The sequence below is a fragment of the Callospermophilus lateralis genome, chromosome 8 (assembly GCF_048772815.1).
Source record: "Callospermophilus lateralis isolate mCalLat2 chromosome 8, mCalLat2.hap1, whole genome shotgun sequence".
Classification (NCBI taxonomy): domain Eukaryota; kingdom Metazoa; phylum Chordata; class Mammalia; order Rodentia; family Sciuridae; genus Callospermophilus; species Callospermophilus lateralis.
The window spans coordinates 67,819,695-67,842,876 of record NC_135312.1 but is presented as its reverse complement, the minus strand read 5'-3'; the positions used below and the strand labels follow the sequence as shown (position 1 = coordinate 67,842,876).

Sequence of the window (23,182 nt, the reverse complement as noted above, 5' to 3'; positions counted from 1 at the left end):
AAGAAAATGGCTGGGGAAATAGCATGTACAAGGAAGCCCCTGGGTTAAATACCCAGGACCATAAAAAAAAAAAACTAATTTTGGAAAAGAAAAATCTCTACCATTACATTTATTATTAAAAGAAACAACAGGTTTAATGGATAGATGTTGATCAAAGGATACAAGGTTTCAGTTACATAGAATGAATGAATAAATTCTACAGACCTAACTTACAGTTCAGTGACCATAGCTAATAATATATAATAATGTATCCTCAAAAATTGCTGAGTGTAGATCTCATGTATTGGCACCACAAAAAATGAAGAGGTAAACATGTGAAGTGACAGATATGTTAGTTGGCTTTATTGTGGTACTCATTTCACAATGTATATGTGTATCAAAACACAAGTTTTACACTTTAAATATACACTTTTGTCTATTATACCTTGATGAAGCTGGAAAAAAATAAGAAATATAAACATAAAATGTGAACCAATGCCGCATTTCTATGAATTTAGTCAAGAGAACATTTTTTTGAGTCAAGCCTCAATTAATATTTCCTCTCTTTCCCTCTCCCTCTCTCATCCCCAGCCCCACCCACTCTTTATCTATCCCTTTTCAATTTTTTCCCAGGGGTCTAATTTATTATCATCCTATTCTTAACTATCTGAAAAAATATCTGAAAAATATTTTCACTGCTTCAAATACAAGTCTAGTTTTGAAAGATGAACTATTGATAACCAAAAAAAAACACATGAAAATAGATATCACCAGTTGTTATTTTATAACTAATGGCAGTTATTTCAAATCAAAATGGATTTACCTATTAGAAAGTGTACTCATAAAATCCCCTCAAAAATTAACAAAGGTGAACTGCTTAGCTTGGCAAAAATTCAAGCAAATATCGAAACTGAGTTGTATAAGAGTCAAACACAGATAAAAATTATTTTTCAAGTGTCAAAAAATAATTTTACAAATATATTCACTACCTTTTCCAAAAGTCTATACCCAGCTAATTACAGGTTCTTTACTCACCTGATTTGAGGATCTGCCCACCTGGGGCCAGCCAAAACAGAAACTGCAGTATATTCCACAGGGTTATAGTCCTGCCACTCAACAAGCCAGCCTACTTTCTCATTAGGAACCTGGCTTCTTTCAACTTTTGAACCTGGGTAAGGAGATGTCCGAGCCTTATTGTGGGAATTGTCTTTGACACCATTAGAACCAGACATGATGTTGGAGTTAAGATGAAACCAAGAGGATAAAAGTGAGTTTCTGGGAAGGAAAAAAAAGGAGAAACATTTTACAGAAACACCAAAAATATGTTAATTTAAAAACATAATCCAAAGGCCAAAAACGATAGTTTTCAATTTCAAAAGCTTTTAAAAACCAGAAAATTAAATTTGATATATACTTATGTAACAGCCCATCTGTGAAAGGTTTTCAAATATGAAAAATGTTTTAATATTAAATTTTATTAATTGGAGGTTGTTCACTGATTTTAATTGAGAAAAAAGGACAAGTTTACTTTTGTGTTACTTGTTAGAGAAGGGAAATTTGTTATAACTCAACCATAAATATGAAGTAAAACTGTTTAAGTCTATTCAAAGGAATATATTTTTAAAAAACCATCTATAGTCTAACATGTATGTATAAAACATGATAAAATAGCACAAAGGAAAAATAGGAAGATGAAAATTTACTGTTGTAAAGTTCTTACACAATGGAATGAAGTAACGAAGCAATTAATGTAATATTATTTGAAGTTAGTGACTGATATATATGTGTGTATATGTATGCAAATGCATGTATGTGTGTAAATATATAACTTTAGAGCAAAATTTAATAAAATTAAAGGATATAAAATAATTGGAGAGCACAGAAAAAAAACTAATAACTAAACTTTCATACTAACCTCAGAGCATACGCAAGTCTCCTCTTGCCTAAAAACTTATAGATTCTTAATATTCTTACAATAAAAATTAAAATTCCCAATGACCCTAAATTAGAACATCTAAAGTGGAGAAAGGGATCTGAGAACATGGTAAACTGATGACAGCTCCGAAATAAAATACATTCAAATTGGAAAGAAGGAAGAAAAATGATCTACTTGCAAATCACATGATCTTTTATTTAGAAAATGCAAAAGACTCCAAGAATAAAATTGTTGGAACAAATAAATGAATTCAACAAAATAGTTACATTCAAAGCACTAACAATAAACAATACAAAAAGAAAATTAAGGAAATAATTCCACTTAAAATAGGACAAAAAAATTATTATTTAGTGATCAACTTCAAAGAGGCAAAACTCCTGTACACTGAATACTGCATAAGGTTGCTGAGAGACATTAAATAAGATATTAATAAATGAAAAGACATTCCATGTTCACTGACTGGAGGACTTAATATTGTAAAGACGTTAAAACTACCCAAGGTAATCTATAGATTTACTGCAATCCCTGTTTCCATTTTTTCCAGAAATAGAAAAACTCCATCCTAAAATTCATATAAAATCTCAAGAGGACCCAAACAGTCAAAACAATCTTCAAAAGAAAAATAAAACTCAATGTCTCATTCTTCCTGATTTCAAAATTCACTACAAAACCATAATAATCGCAAGAGTGTGGTACTGGCATAAAGAGAGACATTATAGATAAATGGAACAGAATAGCAAGCCCAGGAATAAACCTTCATATATATGGCCAAATGTTTCTTATTTTTAATTATTCTTTATTGATGAATTATAATTATACATAATTATTGTGATATATTTGGTAAAGTTTTCCCCAGTACTTTCTCTTTCATTTCTAGCCTCCAACCCCAGTTCCCTTCCTCTCCTCTGTGGGCCTCCCTTCTCATTTCATTAGATTCCCCATCCCCTTTGTTGTTCCTTTATTCGCTCTAGCTTCCACATGTAGAAGAAAACACATGACCCTTGACTTTCTGAGTTGAGTTTATTTTCACTTAACAAAATACTCTCAAGTTCTATCCATTTTCCCATAAATGACAGTCTCATTCTTCTTTATGGCTGAATAAAACTCTATTATGTATATAATATGTATATCACATTTTCTTTATTCACTCATCTGTTCATGGACACCTATATAGTTCCTTAACTTGGATCAAATGTTTCAACAGTGTGCTAAGACCATATAACCAGGAAAGAATAATCTTCTCAACAAATTATACTGGGAAAAATGGTTATTCATATGCAAAAAGAACCTTTTCTTTATGCCATATACAAACATTAACTAAAACTAGATCAGGGCTGGGGATATAGCTCAGTGGCAGAGCACCTGTCAAAAATGTTTAAGCCCTAGGTTTGACTCCTAGCAATAGCCAAAAAAAAGATCTAATCATAAAACCAAAAATGACAAAACTCTTAGAAAAACACATATAGGATTGCATCACAATACTGGATCTGAAATGATTTCTTATATGTGACAACAAAAACATGGGCAGCAAAAGAAAAAAAACTAAGTAAACTGGACATCAAAATTTAAAATATAGGCCCAAAAAAGAACACAACACAGTGAAAAGGGAACTCATAAAAATGGAAGTGTAAATCATATCTCTGATAGGGTGTTGGGTAGACCCAGAACATGTAAAGAACTTCTATAACTCAACAAGAAAATAATCCAATTACAAAATCAGCAAAGAGCCCAAACAGACATTTTTCCAAAGATATATAACTGGTCAACAAATACATGCAAAGAAAGTCAATGTCAACGTCACTAATCATTAAAAAAATGCAACACAAAACCACAAGGAGATGTCACCTCATACCCATTATGGTGGTCATTATGATAAAAGAACACAGCAAGTACTGGCAAGGAGAAATTTATTTATTGTTAAAGATAACATCATCAGGGGCTAGGGTTGTGGCTCAGCGGTAGAGCATGTGTGAGGCACTGGGTTCAATCCTCAGCACCACATAAAAGTAAATAAACAAAATAAAGGCCTTGTGTCCATTTACAACTAAAAAAAATGCTTAAAAAAATAACATCATCAAATGACTTGGCTATATTTTCATAAGATATTGGTTAAAAAAAGAAAGAAAAACAAGATGTAGAAAAGTGTATATAATAAGATCATAATTTTATAAAATAATGACTTTAAGTAAGAGTATGTACATAAATCAGTTTTCTATTGCTACTATAACACCTTTTCTAGAGGGCACCATGGTTCTATGACAATGGCCCCCTTTCTTTACCTTCAAAGATAATGAATCTATGACCATTTTTCAGCAGTCATACCTTTCTCTGAACACAGTCCAGAATGTCTCCATTTTTGAGGACTTGATTAGATCAGATGCACCTGGATAACCCGGGATAATTTCCCAGCTCAAAGTCTTTAAACTTAAAAAAATCTATAGTCTCTTTTCCCAAGCAACATATTTAGAGGCTCCATATATTAGGAGGTGGACATCTTTGGGGTGGGGGGGGCATATTCTGCTTTCCACAAATGTTTTTACTATTTATTACCTGTATGTGGTAGAAACTACAGAAAGAGCATATCTTCAGTTTCTTAATATGGATTAGAAAATACAGTGCCACTGTGAGGTAGAGACAGAAGGAAAGGAGAATATGAGGGAAAGGTTGAGAGGAGAAAAAGGGAAAGATGGAAGAGATACAAAATGGGAAGACAGTGTGAAAAAGAAGGGGAGAGAAAGGAAGAAAAAGAGCAAGAGGTTAAAAAGAAGGGATAAGAAAAGAAAGCAAGCAAGAATGGACTATCCAAACATATTAAAGAAATGGAAGTATGAATGATGAAATTTATGCATTAAGGTCAAATTATGTATTTAAATTGTATAGGAACTTATTAAAAATTAAGATTAAAATTCTTAACCGGACCTTCAAGGACTGCCTATCACACCGCCTCCAGACCCCTCTTCAAAGTGTACTGTATATGCAATGAACAATATAAAAACATGTGATTATATTGTTTATCCAAATCCATAAATAAAACAGAGACTCTAATGTAAACTATGGGACTCTAGGTGACAATGACACATTAACAGAGCAAACATACTACTCTGTGAGATACACTATAAGGGGGAACTATGCATGCATAAGGGTTGGGGATACATGGCAAATTTACATAACTTCTATTCAATTTTGCTCTAAAAAATAAGCTATTTAAAAGTAATCATCTGTGCTCCCCCAATTCATTCATCCTGCCCCCACAACTCCTGATCTTGTTACTGTTTTCATAGTTTTGCCTTCAAGAATTGTCATATAGTTTGAATCAGATAACCTTTTCAGATTGGCTTCTTTCCCTCAGTAATAGACATATAAGATTCCTCCACATCTTTCCATGGCTTAAATAACTCACTTTTTAGCACTTATTATTCCATTATCTGGATGTACCACAGTTTATTTACTCATTCACCTACCAAAAGACATCTTGGTTGCATCTAAGTCTTGGTACTTTTGAATAAAGCTGATATCTGTGTGCAGGTTTTTGTGTGAACACAACCTCATTAATTTGGATAAATAACAAAAATTGTGATAGCTGAGTCATACAATAACAGTTATGTTTAGTTTTCTACAAAACTGCCACACTGTCTTCTCTTCCTTGATTTTTTTACTGGTTTAAATCTTTCCTATTCTTGTGTCTATAGCTCTTGTGCAATTCAAGATGTCTTTCATCCTATTTAAAGACTTTGAAACAAGCATCATTTCATCTTGCATTCCCTTTGCATCCATGAAGTACTGTCAAACACCCAAAATTCTGGGAAAGCCTAACTAGTAAAGAAATTAATATCCCCAGAGACAATGAACACTAGCAAAAAGTGGGAGCTTGTGACTAACTTTATTAAAAGTTCATTCACTATTTTCATGTTATGATAACTTACTTGCTTCAGCTGCCACAACTTTGGAAATCTAAATGATGACTATTCTTAAAAGATCTTTCCCACTGATTCTAAATTCATACTCAATAAAAATGTATAAATATGAAACACAGATTTATCAAAATTAGATTTCAGGTATGTTGTTTAAAAAGCATAATATAATATATGAAGCCCTAGTCTCTAAATAAATTCTATTATAAATGACAATTATGTTTCATGATTTGATAGCAGGGCAAGAAAAAATGTCCACAAAAAACAAGAATCTTGTTAAACTCTACCCCCAACGTGTACGAAAATGTTCTCTAAGTACTTTTGGGTTCTCTGTTCCCTCATTTAGCAAGGTTAAGCATATGGAATTCCAAAAATCTGCTACGGACTTAAACGAGAGAAAACGTAATACACCTGATTGTTTACTTTTCTAAATAATTTTACTTTTGCAAGAACAACATCAAAAATTCCTCTTACCCTACAAAGAAGCACTAACGCCATTTATATCTTCTGTGTAATGTGACATACTAAAAGATATCAGAACAAGTATACTTATCATATATACATATACAGCTTAGACCTCTTTTAACTGCATTACTCAATAGATGCAAGAAATTTATTTGGCCTACCAAAGGCAATTAAATACCTTTGTATCTTACAAAGCAAAAACTGGTTACCAAAACTGGCAAATTTAAGGAAATGCAATATTGCCAGGCATTATTACAGTGGCACACACCTATAATCCCAGTGGCTTGGGAGGCTGAGGCAGTAGGATGATGAGTTCAAAGACAGCCTCAGCCACTTACGGAGGCTTTAAGCAACTCAGTGAGACCCTGTCTCTAAGTGAAATACAAAAAAGGCTGGGGATGGGGCTCACTGGTTAAGTATCCCTGGGTTCAATCCCCCAATACTTAAAAAAAAAAAAAGAAAGAAAGAAAAGAAATGTAATAGTGACATGTGCTTTAAACCAAAAAAAAAAAAATTGCAATAATCATAATAGTTATAACTACATATATATATAGTAAGTGCATGCTGTGTGTGAAAAACATTGTTCCAAATATTGTAATATTATTAACTCATTTGATCCTCAACTCTGAGTTTAGGTATTATTCTTCTTTTAGAAATAAGATCATTAAGGCTCATCTACAAAAAATAAAATAAAATTAAAAAGAACATTAAGGCCCAGAGAGGCTAAGCAAGTTTACCAAAGTCATACAACTGATAACAGAATCAGAACCAAATCCTGGCAAATTGGCTCAGAGTTTCAGGCTCTAAACACTATGCAAAACTATCTCTATTTCAATCTTTGGCTCAGATATATATATTTTCCCCCCCACCACAGAAACAAAATATACAATGTTCTCAACCAAGGTATGTTGTGGTAGATCCTGCTGGGAAACCTGGAAACATAACAATCCAAATACTATTGCTTTTTGTAGAAAACAGACATTTGAAACTGGTGAACTCAAAAAAACTAACTGCAAAACTATCACTTTCTGGGCTGGGGATGTGGCTCAAGCGGTAGCACGCTCGCCTGGCATGCATGCGGCCCAGGTTCAATCCTCAGCACCACATACAAAGATGTTGTCTACGCCAAAAACTAAAAAAAAAATAGATATTAAAAAAAAAAAAAACTGTCACTTTCTGGATTTTCCCCAATTATTAAAGAATGGTAAATTCTGGGGGGAGAGATACCAGGGATTGAACTTAGGGGCACACTATCACTGAGCCCAGACCCTTTTTGTATTTTATTCACAGACAGGATCTCACTGTTGCTTAGTGCCTCACTAAGTTGCTGAGGTGGGATATGAACTCGGGATCCTCCTGTCTCAGCCTCCAGAGCTGCTGGGACTACAGGTATGGGCCACCCTACCAGACCAAGAATGGTAAAATTCTCAATAATACATTTCTTTTGTCTTCTCCAGGATGCTTTGCAACATTAGAAACCAGGTATTCCACACATATTTGTTGACTTAACTTCTGGGTTTTTCTTCTAAGCTGGTATGCAGTCTCTGGTTCTAGAGTTCCCACCTTATAAAAATGAAGAATAATTTTCAAGCAACTTTACATTGTTTCAGGGGCAACTAACAAAAATAGAATTAGTGACTTCCAGATACCACTGTCATGTGTTCCTTCCTTCCTCAACTTCCACTGTAAGAAGATAAAAGATATATACAAGGAAATAAAATCCATACTATCAGAATAAGTGGGACACCACTAGTAAAGAGATTTTAACCAATTTCAGGAAGACGGCAAATGGCCAGAAACCATAATGGCCTAAAAGCCAGAGTAGAACAGATTACATTTAGGAGTATATACAAAAGGGAGAGATACCACCCCCACAAGAGAAGCCAAGAGATTTCAAATTTGAAGTCAATAAGCCCAAACTTTGTTAAGTGGGCAGTGAGACAATAACCATGGAAGTTATTCAAATGAAAACCAAAAGTTGGCAATAGTTATTTATTCCCAGGATAAAGTCAAAAGTTTAAAAAACAGGGGAGGTAGCTGGGACCCCTACCATTAATACTGGTGTTAGAAAACAAGAGAAAAACAGGTTTAATAATTTTACAAGTCACACTAGAAAATAAAGTTGAGGAAACTATACTACTGTAAATTCTAGGGTTAAAGGGTTCAGGTCTGTACACCTGGTACCAGCTCACACACTCTCCACTGAACTTCCAGACTAGGAGCCAGATACAAACAGCCAAAAGTCAATCAGTCTTCCCATATAGAGAAAACAACGACTACTTATATTAGTAAAACACAGCCAATGTCCATGATGTTTTAAATATTACCCAGAAAAGAAAATGACACGGGGAAACAGAACCCAAACAAGTGCTTGACTCTCTGATGACCACAATGTTGGTGACTTATAAAGGACGGCAAATTTCAAAATCAGGGGTTAATAAAGATCCCAGAACTAATTTTCCCAAAAAAAAAAAACTAATACATTTTGAAGATTTTTGTTTTGTTTTGTTTTTGCGTAAATCGGGGTCATAAGTAAATCGGGGATGCGTAAATCGGGGTCATAAGTAAAGCCTACAGAATACGCCAGAAAGGAAGCTGATTCCCACCCCCAAACCAAGGTCTCAGGATAGGGGTCAGCACCAGGAGGAGTGAATACCTGTACGCCGGAATATTGCGGCAGCCTGAGGACCTGACAGTCACGGAGGCCAAGGCTACTGAGAGAGACACCGTGGCTAAAGCCTTTCGCAGGGAGCGTCCGGCCATCAGCGCCCGGCGGGCGGCTTCGAGGAAGCTAGATTCCCTAGCTTGGGCCTCAGCCTCCGCCGGCCCCACTGCCCGATCCCGGCTCCGGGTATCTAGCGGGCACTAGGACCCGGCAGCCCGCGGGTTCTTCAGCTGCATCTATCTAAAAATACACACAGACTAGAAGTTCTCCCCAAATAACCAACCGCAGCTTTCCCCAGTGCTATACAGAAATCCCCACTAGCAAGTACCGCCGACTACACCAGGGTCAGCTGCCGAGAACAGCCACCGGGACCCGTGACGTCCCAAGTGCGTGGCGGCGCTTTACGGCCATGTCGCAAAGCAAAGGCCGTGCAGACTTGGCAGCGCCTGTCTTCGCCGACGGCCCGATCTGCGCAGGCGCAGGCGCTCGACGAGGCGGACAGAAGTACCCTGACGGCCAGAGGAAAGGTGGCTTGAGAGAAAGGAAGAACTGGAAGGGGACAAAAGGGGAAAGAAGGAAAGGGATTTGCGAAAAGTTTACTGCCCTTTTTTCTAAGGAAGGAAATGCAGAACCACGCGCTCATAGTCATATGTTGAACAATCGGTGGTTGTAAGAAGAAGTAGAAAAGAAACCTGGAGCCCACGCACCTGGAGGCGTTTCTCTTCCTTCTTTAACAAGTCCTTCCCTCCAGTTGGTAAATTGCACAGGGCTTTGCTGGGTGTGGCCCTTGGAAACCCGCAGCTGAATAAACAGGATGTAAAGTTGGCACACAGCCTGGAGAATAAAGTCGAGAAAAGCAGATATTAGCCAAGTTGGAAACCCAAGTTGTCCAAAGCAGTTCATGATCTGGTTTATATTTTTTATATTCATCAACTCATTAATATGTCAATTCGTAATGTTTAAAAACATAATCCACTATTTAAGGGGTACAGTTCAGACACAGACATTGTAAAGCTTTGACTATCTTAAAAGCCAGTTAAATTTTAAACAGCACTTTTCCTGAAAGCTGTAGGACTCTTGGCACATAGTGACTCTGACCAAATCTATGCACTAAGATTTGATCACCCTCTATATTTCATGATATCCAGCAGCATAAAGGCTTGTACTTGAGATAACCCCAGACCCTCTTGAAATGCCTGCCTGAACACAAAGGTAGTAGAATTTTACTGTTGTTCCTGACAAAACCCAGTCATATGATAGGTGTCTTAACTCCTCTTGATAGGGAACAGACAACTGGGAATGGTGGTAACAGGAGGTTTGGAGAATAATTCTATAAAATGGGCCCACTGTGCTGACCACCCACATACTGTCTTTTCCAAAAAGCAATTTACTTGAAGCCCAGCTTAAGTGGACAGAATATGTTACATTCCTCAGCAAACTACCTGTTATCTGCAGGAGAAATGCAGGCCTGAAATAATGTCCACAAGAGGAACCCAAGTTACCCTGAAGAAGGAGACTTTTGCAACCCTTTTTACAGACCAGATCCCAAAAACTCAGGAAGATAAGAGTAGTTCCTCCTAACCATAAAATCTGTAAGAATTCATGGTTAAGAATCCATTAGAACCTGTCAGCATGGGTCAAAGTGACCTAGAGTTGCCATGGCAGTGGGGATTTGAAATTGCCATGCTAGCTTGCTGTGAGTCAAAAGTCAACAAGTGGACCTGGGTGGGACTCTCTGGAAACATCTCTTAGCTCCCCAATAAAACTGGAGGCACACTGTCCCTCTCATCTGAAAAGACCCACTTTCTCCCTTGAGAGTTTCGCTTTTCTCTTTTCGTATCCCTTCAAGAAACTCATGCCTGCTACTGTGAGCAACATGTCTAAATCCTCTGACTTAATCTCAAGAATCAGGGTTTGAAAGGGGTCTTTATGCTGCCTCAATTTCCCAGATGGCCCCAGAGCTATAACTTTAGAAAGCTTAATTATAATTTTTTTTCTTACCACCCAACCCTGTTTGCTGTGGACTTGAGTCCCATCTCTTTCTCCACAGAAAAGCCCTCTTCACCATGGCTGATTTTAGGACTGTCAGCAAAAGAGTCCATTGTAGATAAACTTCCTATTTTCGTGTTACCCTGTTTACTTGGCCACTGGCCGGGAAGATAAAAGCACTCCAGGTGCTGGACACCCCCTTACTAATTTTTCACAAATGTATCCAATGTATTTTGAAGAAAAGTGCAAACAAGGCCTCTGGCCTTGAGCTGGGCTTCACAGAGACATCTAAATTTTTAAGATAAGTTACAAATGGGCTCCATGGTAACAGCTGGCAGGGGGAGGAAAGAAAGGGGAGAAGAAGCTCTCCCCTTCTCAGGTATTATCCTTGAAGAGTTAACATGCCCAGAACAGTGAAAGAAAAAGCTGCTTTTATGTGAACTTCTGCAGACTGTGAACTTCTGAGCCCCTCCCCTTACCTGCTGGGTATAAAACTCTGAAACTCCCTGAACTCAGGGTTCAGGGGATTGATTAATTACAGCAAAGGCTGTACCCTCTGAACCTGGCTGCAGCCAAATAAAACTGTTTCCTGCTATCTTCGGTGCCTTGCCTTGTTTGTCCCTACAACAATGTAACATAACTCACACTAATCTTGAATACTTGTGAGAAGTGCCCTGTTTCAATTTGCACCACTGTCTCCTGTGGTTAAGATAGAAATTTGTTTCCCCTCTGTCATGCGCCACACACACACACACACACACACACACACACACACGTGTACACACACACACACACACACACACACTTTAGAGCCTGCAGTGCCTTTCCTTTATAACACAACAGCATTTAAAACATCTCCCACCTTTTGTTTCAGGGAAATAGAGTTCAGTTCATACTGTACTCTCTTTGTTTTGGAAAAAATACTAATAAAATCTTGCCTTAACATTTTAGTGCCATCTTTGTTTATTATTGACAACTCCTTCATGTAGTGAAGTACTTTTATTAAAATGTGCACTTCAAAGATAAATATCAAGCCAGTTATGGCAGTGATGTACCTGTAGTCCCAGGAGTTCCAGGATAGCCTGGGCAACATAGGGAAAACCTGTTTTAAATAAATAAAATACCAGTACTTGGCTTTCTTTGCTCAGATAAGATTTGCTTTCAATGTTTTCAGCAGCCATTAATCACTACTTCAACCAGAAACATGTTGGGCAGGCTTTGTTTCTGAAGTTCAGCTCATCAAAAGTCTACTGATAAATTAGTCACTAGGGAGAAAAGGAGTAAGGCAGTGACTCAGAATGCCTCTCATCGACGGGAGCAACAAAACGAAGGTCTCATAGGAAGCCCCTCAAACCCTAGTCTTTTAACTCCACATTCCTTGACAAGAGGCTGGAATGGACCTATTTTAAATAACCACACTATAAGCAAACAAATCCAATTCTGTGGCACTGAAATTGAACCACAATGGGCTCAGACCTCAGGTCTCCTGGGTTCCTCTCTTCAGAGATGTGTATTCCCTGCCTGCAAGAGTGTAGTGAGTGCACATGCTGCAGCTTACTCTTGGGCAGAACCTAAACACCTTCTCATCGACTTACCAACACCCAAAACTAATTAAGTAGCTATTATCAGAACATAAGAAAATGAGAGCTTTTATTTTCTTCTTAATTTTGAAACCATATCAGCTTTAAGGGCAGAAGCATCTTAAAATAGTAAGACAGGCAAGAGACACTGAGCAATGAATTCTTTTAAGTAGAAGAGTCATGTATCTGATTATTGAAATTGATATGTATGTTTAAAAAAGAATGATTAAGAGTCTTATCCCAGGGGCTAGGGTTGTGGTTCAGTGGTAGAGTGCTTGCTTAGCATATGTGAGGTACTAGGTTTGATTCTCAGCACCACATATAAACTAATAAATTAATAAAGGTCCATCAATAACTAATAAAAATTTTCAAAACAAAAGAATCTTATCCCCCCTTTTTCCATTATTAAATTATGCCACAAATGTTTACTGAGTATATGCTTACTATTTACCAAGCACTGTCCTGTGTGCCGGGAGTACAGTTGTGAACAAGATGGTATTCAGCCCAGGGATGCAATTATCCCAGTGCACTGTTTACTGATCCCAAAGAAAGAACTTGGATGACTCAAAAGGGAGGTTTTGCACATTTTACTACTCATACTTTTCATGGCAACAAACTGTACACACCACACCTACAAACAGGGGGAATATATGGGATAAGTTGCATGCCCACTGTACAGGTGAATTTCTCAGTTGTTTTATGAGTATATTTCTTTAGCATACAATAAGTGTCATTCCGTTCAGGTCCTCTTCTAAAGATGGAAGATAAAGGAAGTGGCCAGCTTCCCCTCTCCATTTCTTTCATCATCACATTCTTTGGAGGTCTTCTCTTACTACAAGCTTTCCCAGGCATTGATTAGAATTTAATCCAATATTCCACCCCTTCAGTGCCTCAGAAGCCCCTTCATATCTCTCACAATCTAATATTGTTTTATGTGTTCAAAAAATCCCTTGGGGCAGGGATCCAGAGGTAAATTGCATCTATATTTTAAAATAGCAGTACAAAGAGCAAGAACCTATCAGCAAACATGCTAAGGTACTTAAGATGGCTTTAATTTGTTTAGACACATGGGTTTAAGTGTAATTATGTCCATTATCAGATGTATACACGCAGCATTCTGTCCCTAAGGCTGCACATACAAAACTTTGGGCAGCCACAAGATCAACACCATCTTATTTTGTAAAACTTCCTTTCTTATCCTAGTAGTTTCCTCAGTTATCAAATTATGGCATGTTTAGTCTTATTAAGAATGAGAGGCTGGGGTTGTGGCTCAGAGGTAGAGTGCTCACCTACCATGCGTGAAGCACTGGGTTCGATCCTCAACACCACATAAAAATAAAACAAAGATATTGCATCCACCTATAACTAAAAAATAAATATTAAAAAAAATTAAAAAAAAAAAAGAATGAGAGCACCAGGTGCTATGGCACACACATGTAATCCCAGCAGATCAGGAGACTGAGACAGGAGGATTTCGAGTTCAAAGCCAGCCTCAGCAACTTAGCAAGGCCCTAACTCAGTGAGACCCTGTCTCTAAATAAAATACAAAAAAAGTGTGGGGGGGGGGGGCTGGGGATGTGGCTCTGTGGTTGAGTGCCCCAGGGTTCCATACCCAGTACCAAAAAAAAAAAAAAAAAAAAACCTGAGCAGTGTGGGAGGCTAAATCAAGACTTAAACTTCTACATCGATCATTGTAGTTTGTGGGGAAAGGTAATCTAATGATTAAAACCACCAGATGGCATGGCAGGGCCTTTATGCTACTCCATTTACTAGGTGTGTGTCCTGTCCAGTGGTAAGGTAGGTAAGGCCATCCATAGAGCCCACATATACACAGTTCATCCCATGGCAGGGGAAAAGCCCCATGAGTAACAAGGGATAATGGGTGAGTTGACTGTTTTCTCACACAGACATGGAGGCATAAAACCTGCAGTCTTTTTATCATGACCCTACAGGGTGATGCAAAGGAAAGTTTACTTTTTAACTCTAACCTGAATTGCTAACTCATATAAAAGTCCATTCCATATGTAAGTATACCCAGGTACTTGAGAGAAATTTAATGTCTCCAATCAAAGCAAATGTTTTTCTCTTTAGCGTAATCATATGAAGGCCATTTTTGCAGGCAGTCTAGTCAGTGTCAGCCAAGTCTATTCCATCTCATTTCCAGATTAAGATATCCAGGGAAGTTCTTGTGTGAAGTCAGAGTTCTGAGCAGATCCAACAGTTATTCTGGTTAGCATGATGTGCAACTTCCATTACTCAGTCCAGGAATAAACCTGTTGTTTATAGGTTTATTGTTAAGCAGTTGTTTAAACCTATTGTTTAGCAACCTTGTTGTTAACCTGTGGAGAATATGACAAATGTTTAATATACACCAATAATAGCAAAGCAACTCCATGAGGCAATATATAGGCTATTATATGATCTTTACTGTATGGTCCTTACAGCTTTGTCCATAAATTAGCCTACAGGGCAAATGTACCATATCAACCTGTTTGCACTTGAGGGGTATAGAAGGAACAAGACAACTCTGGAATATATAACTGCCATAAACTGATACAAAATTTTCCTCAGGCCAGGCACAGTGGTGCCTAGGGAGGCTGAGACAGGAGAATCACAAGTTCAAAGCCAGCCTCAGCAACAGTGAGGAACTAGGCAACTCAGTGAGACCCTGTCTCTAAATAAAATACTGAACAGGGCTGGGGATGTAGCTCAGTGGTCAAGTGCTCCTTAGTTCAATCCCCAGTAACTCTCCCCCCCCCCAATTTTTTTTCCTCAGGTGATAATGCCAAGAGTATCATCGCCTGTACTTGTGAGTGCCAGGGTCCCAATATTGTAGGTTTTACTTTTCATTTAGCCATTCTTCCTCCCTACAAGGAACCAGAAGGCAAACCACTGGAGGTGGTTACTTATACAGTCCATGGCCAACTAATGCTCCTTGTCTCCCAGCTAATATCTTGAAGAGCCAGCAATGGTAAATTGTTACTTGTGCTCAGGCCAGTTTAAGAAAATGTTTAGTGGATGTGCACTTTATCTGTAACCCCAACCCTGGCAGCCATGGGCAAGATAACATAGAAACAGCTGCAGGCAGCTGATGTCTGGGTTTCTCATAAGGAAAACCCAGCCCCGCATAGAGTCATTCTCAGTCCTTATGGCTTGTTTCAGCAGGCCATTCATTGTTTCAGTTAATACAGCTCCTGTTGGATTGCATGGCAGGTGGAAAATTCATAGTATGTCCCCAGTCTTGAACCCATTGCTGTATGTCTTGACCTGTGAAATGAGCTCCTTGGTCATTGTTAATTCCTGTGGTATGCTACACACGGCAGTCAACCAGGTCAATCCCTTAATAATTGCCTTTTGATTGGCTTTTTTTGCTGTGGAAGACTACACCAAGTCTGTTACAGTGGCCACACAAGTTAATGCATATTTGGCCCTTTCTGATAATGGGAGAGGGCCAATGTAGTCTATCTGCCATTTCTGAAGAGGGACATCACCTCACTTGATATACCACTTGGTAGCATTCAGTTGTTGTGGATAGTGATAACAGACCACAGGAAGACAGTTTCTAGCTGCAGCGACAACATCATACATCTTTATGGGTATGTCACAGCTACCCACATAATCTTCCAACCTGCATTCTTTAATCTATGATTTAGCCAAGAGGCAATTTCTCCTGCTGGGGTTTGCTCTAGTCATTTATCATTGCCAGTTAGTCAGCCTCATCATTTCCTGTAAATCAGAGAGAACAATGGCAATTACATGGTACATTGTAACAATTTTGGTTTGAGCACAACACCAAATTTCTTCTCATATCTGCCATTTATCATCCACTGTTGTTGCCACTGAGGCAATCACATTGTTAAGTCCTCTGAATATGTCCTTACTATCTGTAAAGATAGCTAATGGCCCACTTTGGTGAACAATAGACATCCATATCACTTACAATTCAGCCCACTGGTTGCTGTTTCCTTGTCATCAATCAATCAATTTCCTTCATCAATCCACAATATCAGTCACTGGATGAGAGGCTATAGCTGTCCACTCTGGGCGTTTCCTTTTGCTGATCCATCAGTATACTAGGCTTGCTCTGATGTTGGAGAATGACCTTCTTGTATGGGTGAAGGGAGTAAAGGTGTGTCTTATAATGTTTCATCCTGTTATTCTACATATGTGATGGGTCCCAGGAACTGTTGAAGTTCTAAGCTGAGAGGCAAAGTGTTGTCTATTCCTTGCTGTCAAAGGTATTTGCAATATTTCCTAGTGGTTACTGTCTGAGCTGCCCCAATTATGGAACCTTGGCCATTTGATGTAGCCATTCACTTGTTACCAAAAGCTTAGTCCTTGTCCTCAATGCCAATCCAGTGATGAAGACAATCACTGATGAAGCAAGGCTCTAACTCAGTGAGACCCTGTCTCGAAATAAAATATTAAAAAATGGCTGAGGATGTGTGTCTCAGTGGTTGAGTACCCCAGGGTTCCATCCCCAGTACAAAAAAAAAAAAAAAAGAACCTGAGCCACGTGGGAGGCTAAATCAAGACTTAAGCATTTGAGAAAAAAAGGAAAAACAAGTTTCATTTCTTTGCTAGCAAAGGAGAAACACAGGGGACTCCTGTCCTAGAAGTTGTGTATCTGCTTGTCAGGGGGAACAGAAGGCTTTTATAAAGGTGATTCAAAGGCCAAAAAATTCCAGTTCAACCTTGTCAGGGACCATAATTCACTTATGACCCTGAGAGAGAGCAGTTTCTTAGGTCAGTCCCAAGGCCTGAATAACTTTATTCCTCTGGCATGTGTATTCAAAGACAGGTAGCATGACCTAAGATGGCCTTGTTTCCCCAAAGGTTAGGAAGGTGGAGTGGGAGAAGAGAAAAGGGGGGAAAACATCAGTTTTAAAATAAGCCACAGTGGCAGAGCAGCAAGTGAACTCCTGTTACACCTAGATAGGCGGTCACAACCATGGCTAGTGATGGGCTCCATGGCTAAGAAGGCAGCACAAGTAGCACACTGTTGTTTTTCTAACAATTTTAGCATTCCTCTACCTACTTCCATACTGTGACCAACATCCCATGGGTGTCGTATGTCCCTTAATCCACTGCCATAAGCCTCATCAAAAGCCATCTGGAGTGACATGGGTGGTAAGCACAGCAGGTTTCCATGTCTAGTGTCCAAGGGCTTGTGCCTGCTTGACTATTGGTTTGGCTTGATTAAACAAATGCCTCAGTATGCCAGTCAGAACAGTTCCTGTACCCCTTCTAAACAAATTATAGAATTGTAGTAATAACTGAGCCAGATGAAGGATGAAACTCCTCCAATAACCTAGTAACCCCACAAATTTTTGCATTTGCTTTACTGTATTTGAAAAGTGGAAACACCTAAATTTTATCTATCATAGCCTGAGATATAACCTTTGTCTTACCTGACCAAACAAAGCCCAAGAATTTCACTAATAATCCATGACCCTGCACTTTGTCAGAGTTCACAGTCTACTCTCTTCTTTGCAAATGAGGCAAAATCACGGGAGTATCCTTGGTGAGCACTGCAAGAAAATCTGATGTGATAATTATATAAACATTTTTACCAATTCATGTCGGCAGCAGGTTTTTTACCATATCATGGCATAAGATGATGTGATGGAGACATACTCCAGGTAAGATTGTAAACATCCATTATCCATCCTCTCCCATGAAGACAAATGAGTCTTGACCCTCAGACACTTCATCTATTCCAAAGAAGGCATTAGCAAGGTCTAATACACAATGATAAATTCCCTTCTAGAATGGTGGCTACATTGGCAATGGCTGCATAATGTGAGTGGATCACATTATTTAATTCCCTGTACTCCACTGTCACATACTAAGTTCTGTCACGTACAGTTTCTTACTGTTTATGAAGGAAATTTAAAAGGACTGTGGTTTGGAAAAATTGTGTTTACTTTAGCCAATTTACATATAGTGTCCATTATCTCTTGGGGGCCAACATGTAGATATAGTTTGAGGGGGCAACAATTCAGCAGGGTACAGGCAAAAATAGGGGGTGTTTAGCAAGCCCTCTTAATGTTGGCTTTATAGTGGATGCATGCTTAATCACCTCACAATGCAAACAGAATTCCCCTATGATAGTTTGTAGGCATTTACCCCACAATATATCAATACCTATTAAATATTCACCAATGCAATCTATGAACAAAGGGTAGGGTGATGACATCAGGAGGAAGAGTTAAGGCTGGGCAGATAGGGAAATCGGCTACTGGTTAACTTCCTGGGCAATAAGAGCACAAACAGTACCTGCAAATATTTGCTAAGAAATGTACAAAAAGTTCATTTAAAAATCAGGACATATGTGACTAGAATTCATGCCTCTCCAAAAAGAAAAAATGCCCAGTTGATATTTTGATTGGATTGCATGAATACCTCTTGGACACTGAATGGCTTACCCAGGATTGGGCAGGAGGCTGACTTCCTTAACCCTGTAGATCTATATACACTCCAAGACAATAGCTACTCTTTGGTATCCCTCTCTTGGGACCCCTCCCTCTTTGAGAGCTCTGCTTTCTTTCTATTACCCCAATAAATCCTGTACTTTGCTCTCACCCTTGTGTCCATGGATTTTATTCTTCAAATTCATGAGATAAAGAACCCAACCCCATCATCATGCTCCATGCTGCAGTGGAAGGCAAGCATCTAAGCCTTGGTGTCAAGGTTATAGCTCAGCTCTCACTGTTTTCCAACGTATTGGTCAAGAGCAGTTAACCTGCCTGAGACTTTGTCAGGATTACTATATATCAATACACATTCAGCTCCTGTGTCCACCAGTGCTGTTACTCTCTGAATATTCTTTGAAGACCAATGTACTACCAATTCTACATATGGCCTCCCATCCAGAGACATGGCTCAGACCCAAAAACCTTCACTTTTCCCCTAGTTCTCCCACACCCAAGGACTCAAAGACTCCCCAGGGAAAGTTGTGGTCTCTGCTTTCATTACACCTCCTAATAGAAGAGGCTTCTCTTTTTCTCTTTTTTGAGTTGAAGTCCATTCTGACTTTCTGACATCTTCATTTTTCTCATTGAGAGATAATGACTGAAATCTCTTGTCCTTTGGTCATTACTTTCCACAAGCATACCAGGGTTGCCTTAGATTGTTTATCTATTTTCCTTTCATCTACTCTTGCTAGTATTAAGTTCACCCGTATCTGTTTACTATAGACTTAAAGAGATTCTTCTAGACTCCTGTTTTCTGCTGCAACTTCCTTTTCCCCTTAGATCTGTTATCAGTTGTGTTACCTGCTGGAGGAGTTGCCCTAAGACACCCCAAATGGATGGAGGGGCTGTGTGTGACACTGCATCCCTCATCCTGACAGTAAAAGTCATACTGCTGGTCCTGGAAAAGACCTCACATAAATAACATGTTTCATTCCCAGTTCCCACAGATAGCTCTGTAGCTCCTCCATAGAGGCCCAGATGCCTCTAGGCATAGGGATATCTCCAAAATTTAAACATGTATTGCAAGTGGCAAGAGGCAGCTGAGCTAGTAATGACCCTACACTTTTATCAGTGGCATTGGTGTAAAGCTGCTGACATAAAGCAGCGTAAGCCATTTTAGACAACTACATACCATTCACTATAATCCCGTCTGCTTCTCTGTTGCACAAGTGGAGTAGCCATGCAAGTATACTTGCTTTTGTTTTCTACCTGAACTTGGACCCCAGTTCTGCTGGCTCTGCCTGAGTGTACAGTTTCATGGCGGTAGGTAAATCTCTTTCTGGAATGGGGAGCAGACTGGATCAGCCACTTCAGGCCACTCCTGCTGGTTCTTTAAGTTTTGGACCATCACTGCTTCCTGCTATTTTATCTTCATTCTCCACTTCAATTTCTGAGTCTCTGGCACTAGTGGACTCCCTGAGTGGGTCCTACATCTGGGGTCCCAGTTTTCTCTAGTCACTCCTGCCTTCCTGTGGCATAAAGGCAAGTTATGACCTGTAGACACTTACCTGCAGATTCTATGACTGCAACAGCTTATCTTTGCTGTCAACCTGTGCTAAACAGGCCTCTCTTTCTACTCTACAGGGTTAAACCTGCGTGACTGACTCCCAGTCTGTGTCTCACTTTAATTCACACAGCAGGGACTTTGCCACCAAGGGAGTAGCACTGTTGGATTCCTTTCACTTTCCCATGATTACCTTGAATTTCTTTTGCTTTTCTGTGACTACTTTAGGTGCTGCTTCCCATATTTGTGGCACCTCTCTTTGTGTTTTCAGAGCATCCCTATACTCACATGGTAGTCCCCACCCCTCCAATGGGAAGCCACCTCAAACTACATGGAGGCTTATGGCCAGTCAGAGATTTCCCCCACAGACCCATGCCCTTTCCCAACTCTGGGAAACACATTCTCTTTTGGGACCCCACTGACTCTGCCAATTCAGTCCCAGAGCTGAAAATGTCCCAGCATTAGTAGTTTTACTAATCCCAAAGAAAGAAGTTGGAGCTTGGTACAGTGGTTCACACTTGTAGTCCTAGCAACTTGGGAGGCTAAGGCAGGAAGATTCCAGATTCAAAGAGAGTCTCAGCAACTTAGCGAGTCCTTAAGCAACTTAGCAAGGCCCTGTCTCAAAATAAAAGATAAAAAGGGCTGGAAGAGCTGGGGATGTGGTTCAGTGGTTAAGTGCCTGGTACAGAAAGAAAGAAAGGCAGGAGGGGGGTGGGCAGAGAGAGAGAGAAGGAGAGGGAAAGGAGGATGAAAGAACTAGGAGGACTCAACAGGGAAGCTGGGAAGTTTTAGACATTTTATTACTCGTGCAATTCTGGGGACAGCAGGCTAAGATAATATAGAGGGCTGAACCATGCCTACAAGCAGGGGGAATATGTAGGACTGGCTGCATGCCCACTGTGCAGGTAGAGTTCCTCAGATGTTTTATGAGCACATTCCTTTATTTTCCAACCAAGGTCACTCTGCTTTGATGCCCACCTAAAGATTAGAGATAAGAGCACTTCCCAATGGCCAGCTTCCCCTATTTCCTTTATTATCACAGTCTTTGGAATTCTTGTCTTACTGCAAGCTTTCCTAAGCACTGATTAGTGCTGAACCCAACAGTTGGATGAGGTCCTATTCCAAGAAGTTTACTTTCTGAGAGAGGGAAATAATAAACAAGTAAATGAATTGGAAATTCCAATTCCAGGATAGTGAAAGTACTATAAAAAATACTAAAAAGGAAATAGATAACTTGTTATGGAAGATAATTAGCAAGGCAGAGGTGACCATTTTCAATTTCAGGGTAGAGGTATCAAAGACTTTTCTGAAAAGGTCACAGTTGAACAGAGACCTAAGGACATGAGGGTGCCAACCTTGGAAATGCTGGCAAAAGAGCATTCCAGGAAGAGAGGATTACAGATTGAATACATCCCTGAGGTACAAAAGTTTGACCATAATCAGGAAACAGAAAGGCCAGCATAGTAAAGCATATAATCTAGGGGAATGATAATCTGCAAGGCAGCTGGAGAGTGGGCCAGTGCATAGACACTTCTGGATGCTTTCCAACACGTTTTCTTTTTTCTAAGTTACATGTAGAAAATGGTTTATTTCAAAATTTAACTTCCATATGTTCCCTGTAGCTCAAGGGACCATATGATCCTTTCTGTTCAATGAGATCAGAGTGAAAGTCTACTGTGTGGTTCTTTTGGGAAGGATACTGTTTTCCTCATGAAGAGGCACTGACTCCTTTAGCAAGCACCATTTGCCCTTTCCTGTTTCACCTCCATCTTTTATTCCTGCTTGAAAGGAGGGCAGATATCCTAGAGAAGAAGCAACTGCCTTAAGACCATAATGACAAAAGTCACACAGTGTGGGATGGCAGTATCCAAGAAGGAACCTGAGTCTTTTATGATTTTCACAAGTAGGAGCACTATCCCTGAACATTCTGCTGCCAAACTGAAGAAAATAAACTCCAACTTGACTAAGTGAATAAGATTGTGTTTGTTTTATAGAAAAGTCCTGATATAAGAGCTAACCATACAAGGCCCTACAGATCATGGTAACACAGAGTTATCCAAGAAAAATGAGAAGCCATTAAAACTCCACTTTATTCTTCACAACATAGAGAAGTAAGTATTATAAAAGTATAAACAGCATCATCAGGATGGGATGTGTTACTCAATTTTCTGCTAGTGTAACAAATAACTGGGATAAATCAAGTTATAAGGAGAAAAGATTTATTTTGGCTCATGGTTTCAAAAGTTTCAGTCCATATTTGGGTGGTCCCACCACTTTGGGTCCTGTAGGGAGGCAGCCCATTATGGCAGGGAGAACATGGTGAAACAACCTGTTCACCTAAAGGCCAGATGCAAAAGAGCGAGAGGAAAAGGAAAAAAAACCAGGATCTCAGTATCCTTTGAGAGCATGCCTTATGGCCTAACTTCCTTTCATGAGGCTCCACCTCCTAAAGGTTGTATTCCCTCCCATGACCCCTCAGGCTGGGGACCAAGCCTTTAATACAAAAGCTCTGTGGGATATCCAAAATTCAAACTATAGTAGAACAGACAGTCCAATTATTGGATTCTTAATACTTGCTTCCACTGCTATAAATCTCTTCCTTCTTTCCATCATCTACCGGGTCGGAGGCAGTTTTCTTCCCCCTCTTTCTTTCTTGTGGAAAGGATTTTCTTCATAT

The 23,182-nt window shown here is 39.2% G+C and overlaps 1 protein-coding gene across 4 annotated transcripts in view; it reads right to left on the bottom strand.

Moving 5' to 3' along the window:
* Positions 1–9,360, bottom strand: part of Nudt9 (nudix hydrolase 9) — a 29,919-nt gene extending 20,559 nt beyond the window's left edge. For 2 of the 4 annotated variants that reach the window (XM_076864528.2, XM_076864529.2), the window contains exons 1-2: positions 8,948–9,360; positions 1,015–1,254 (exon numbers count right to left, since the gene is read on the bottom strand). In XM_076864528.2, coding sequence (XP_076720643.1) covers positions 1,015–1,254; positions 8,948–9,054 — 347 coding nt within the window. In that variant the 5' untranslated portion in view covers positions 9,055–9,360. Of the gene's footprint in view, positions 1–1,014; positions 1,255–1,894; positions 1,915–8,947 lie in introns of those variants that run through there. The other 2 variants (XM_076864530.2, XM_076864531.2) reach the window with 2 other exon arrangements.
* Positions 9,361–23,182: the final 13,822 nt, after the last annotated feature.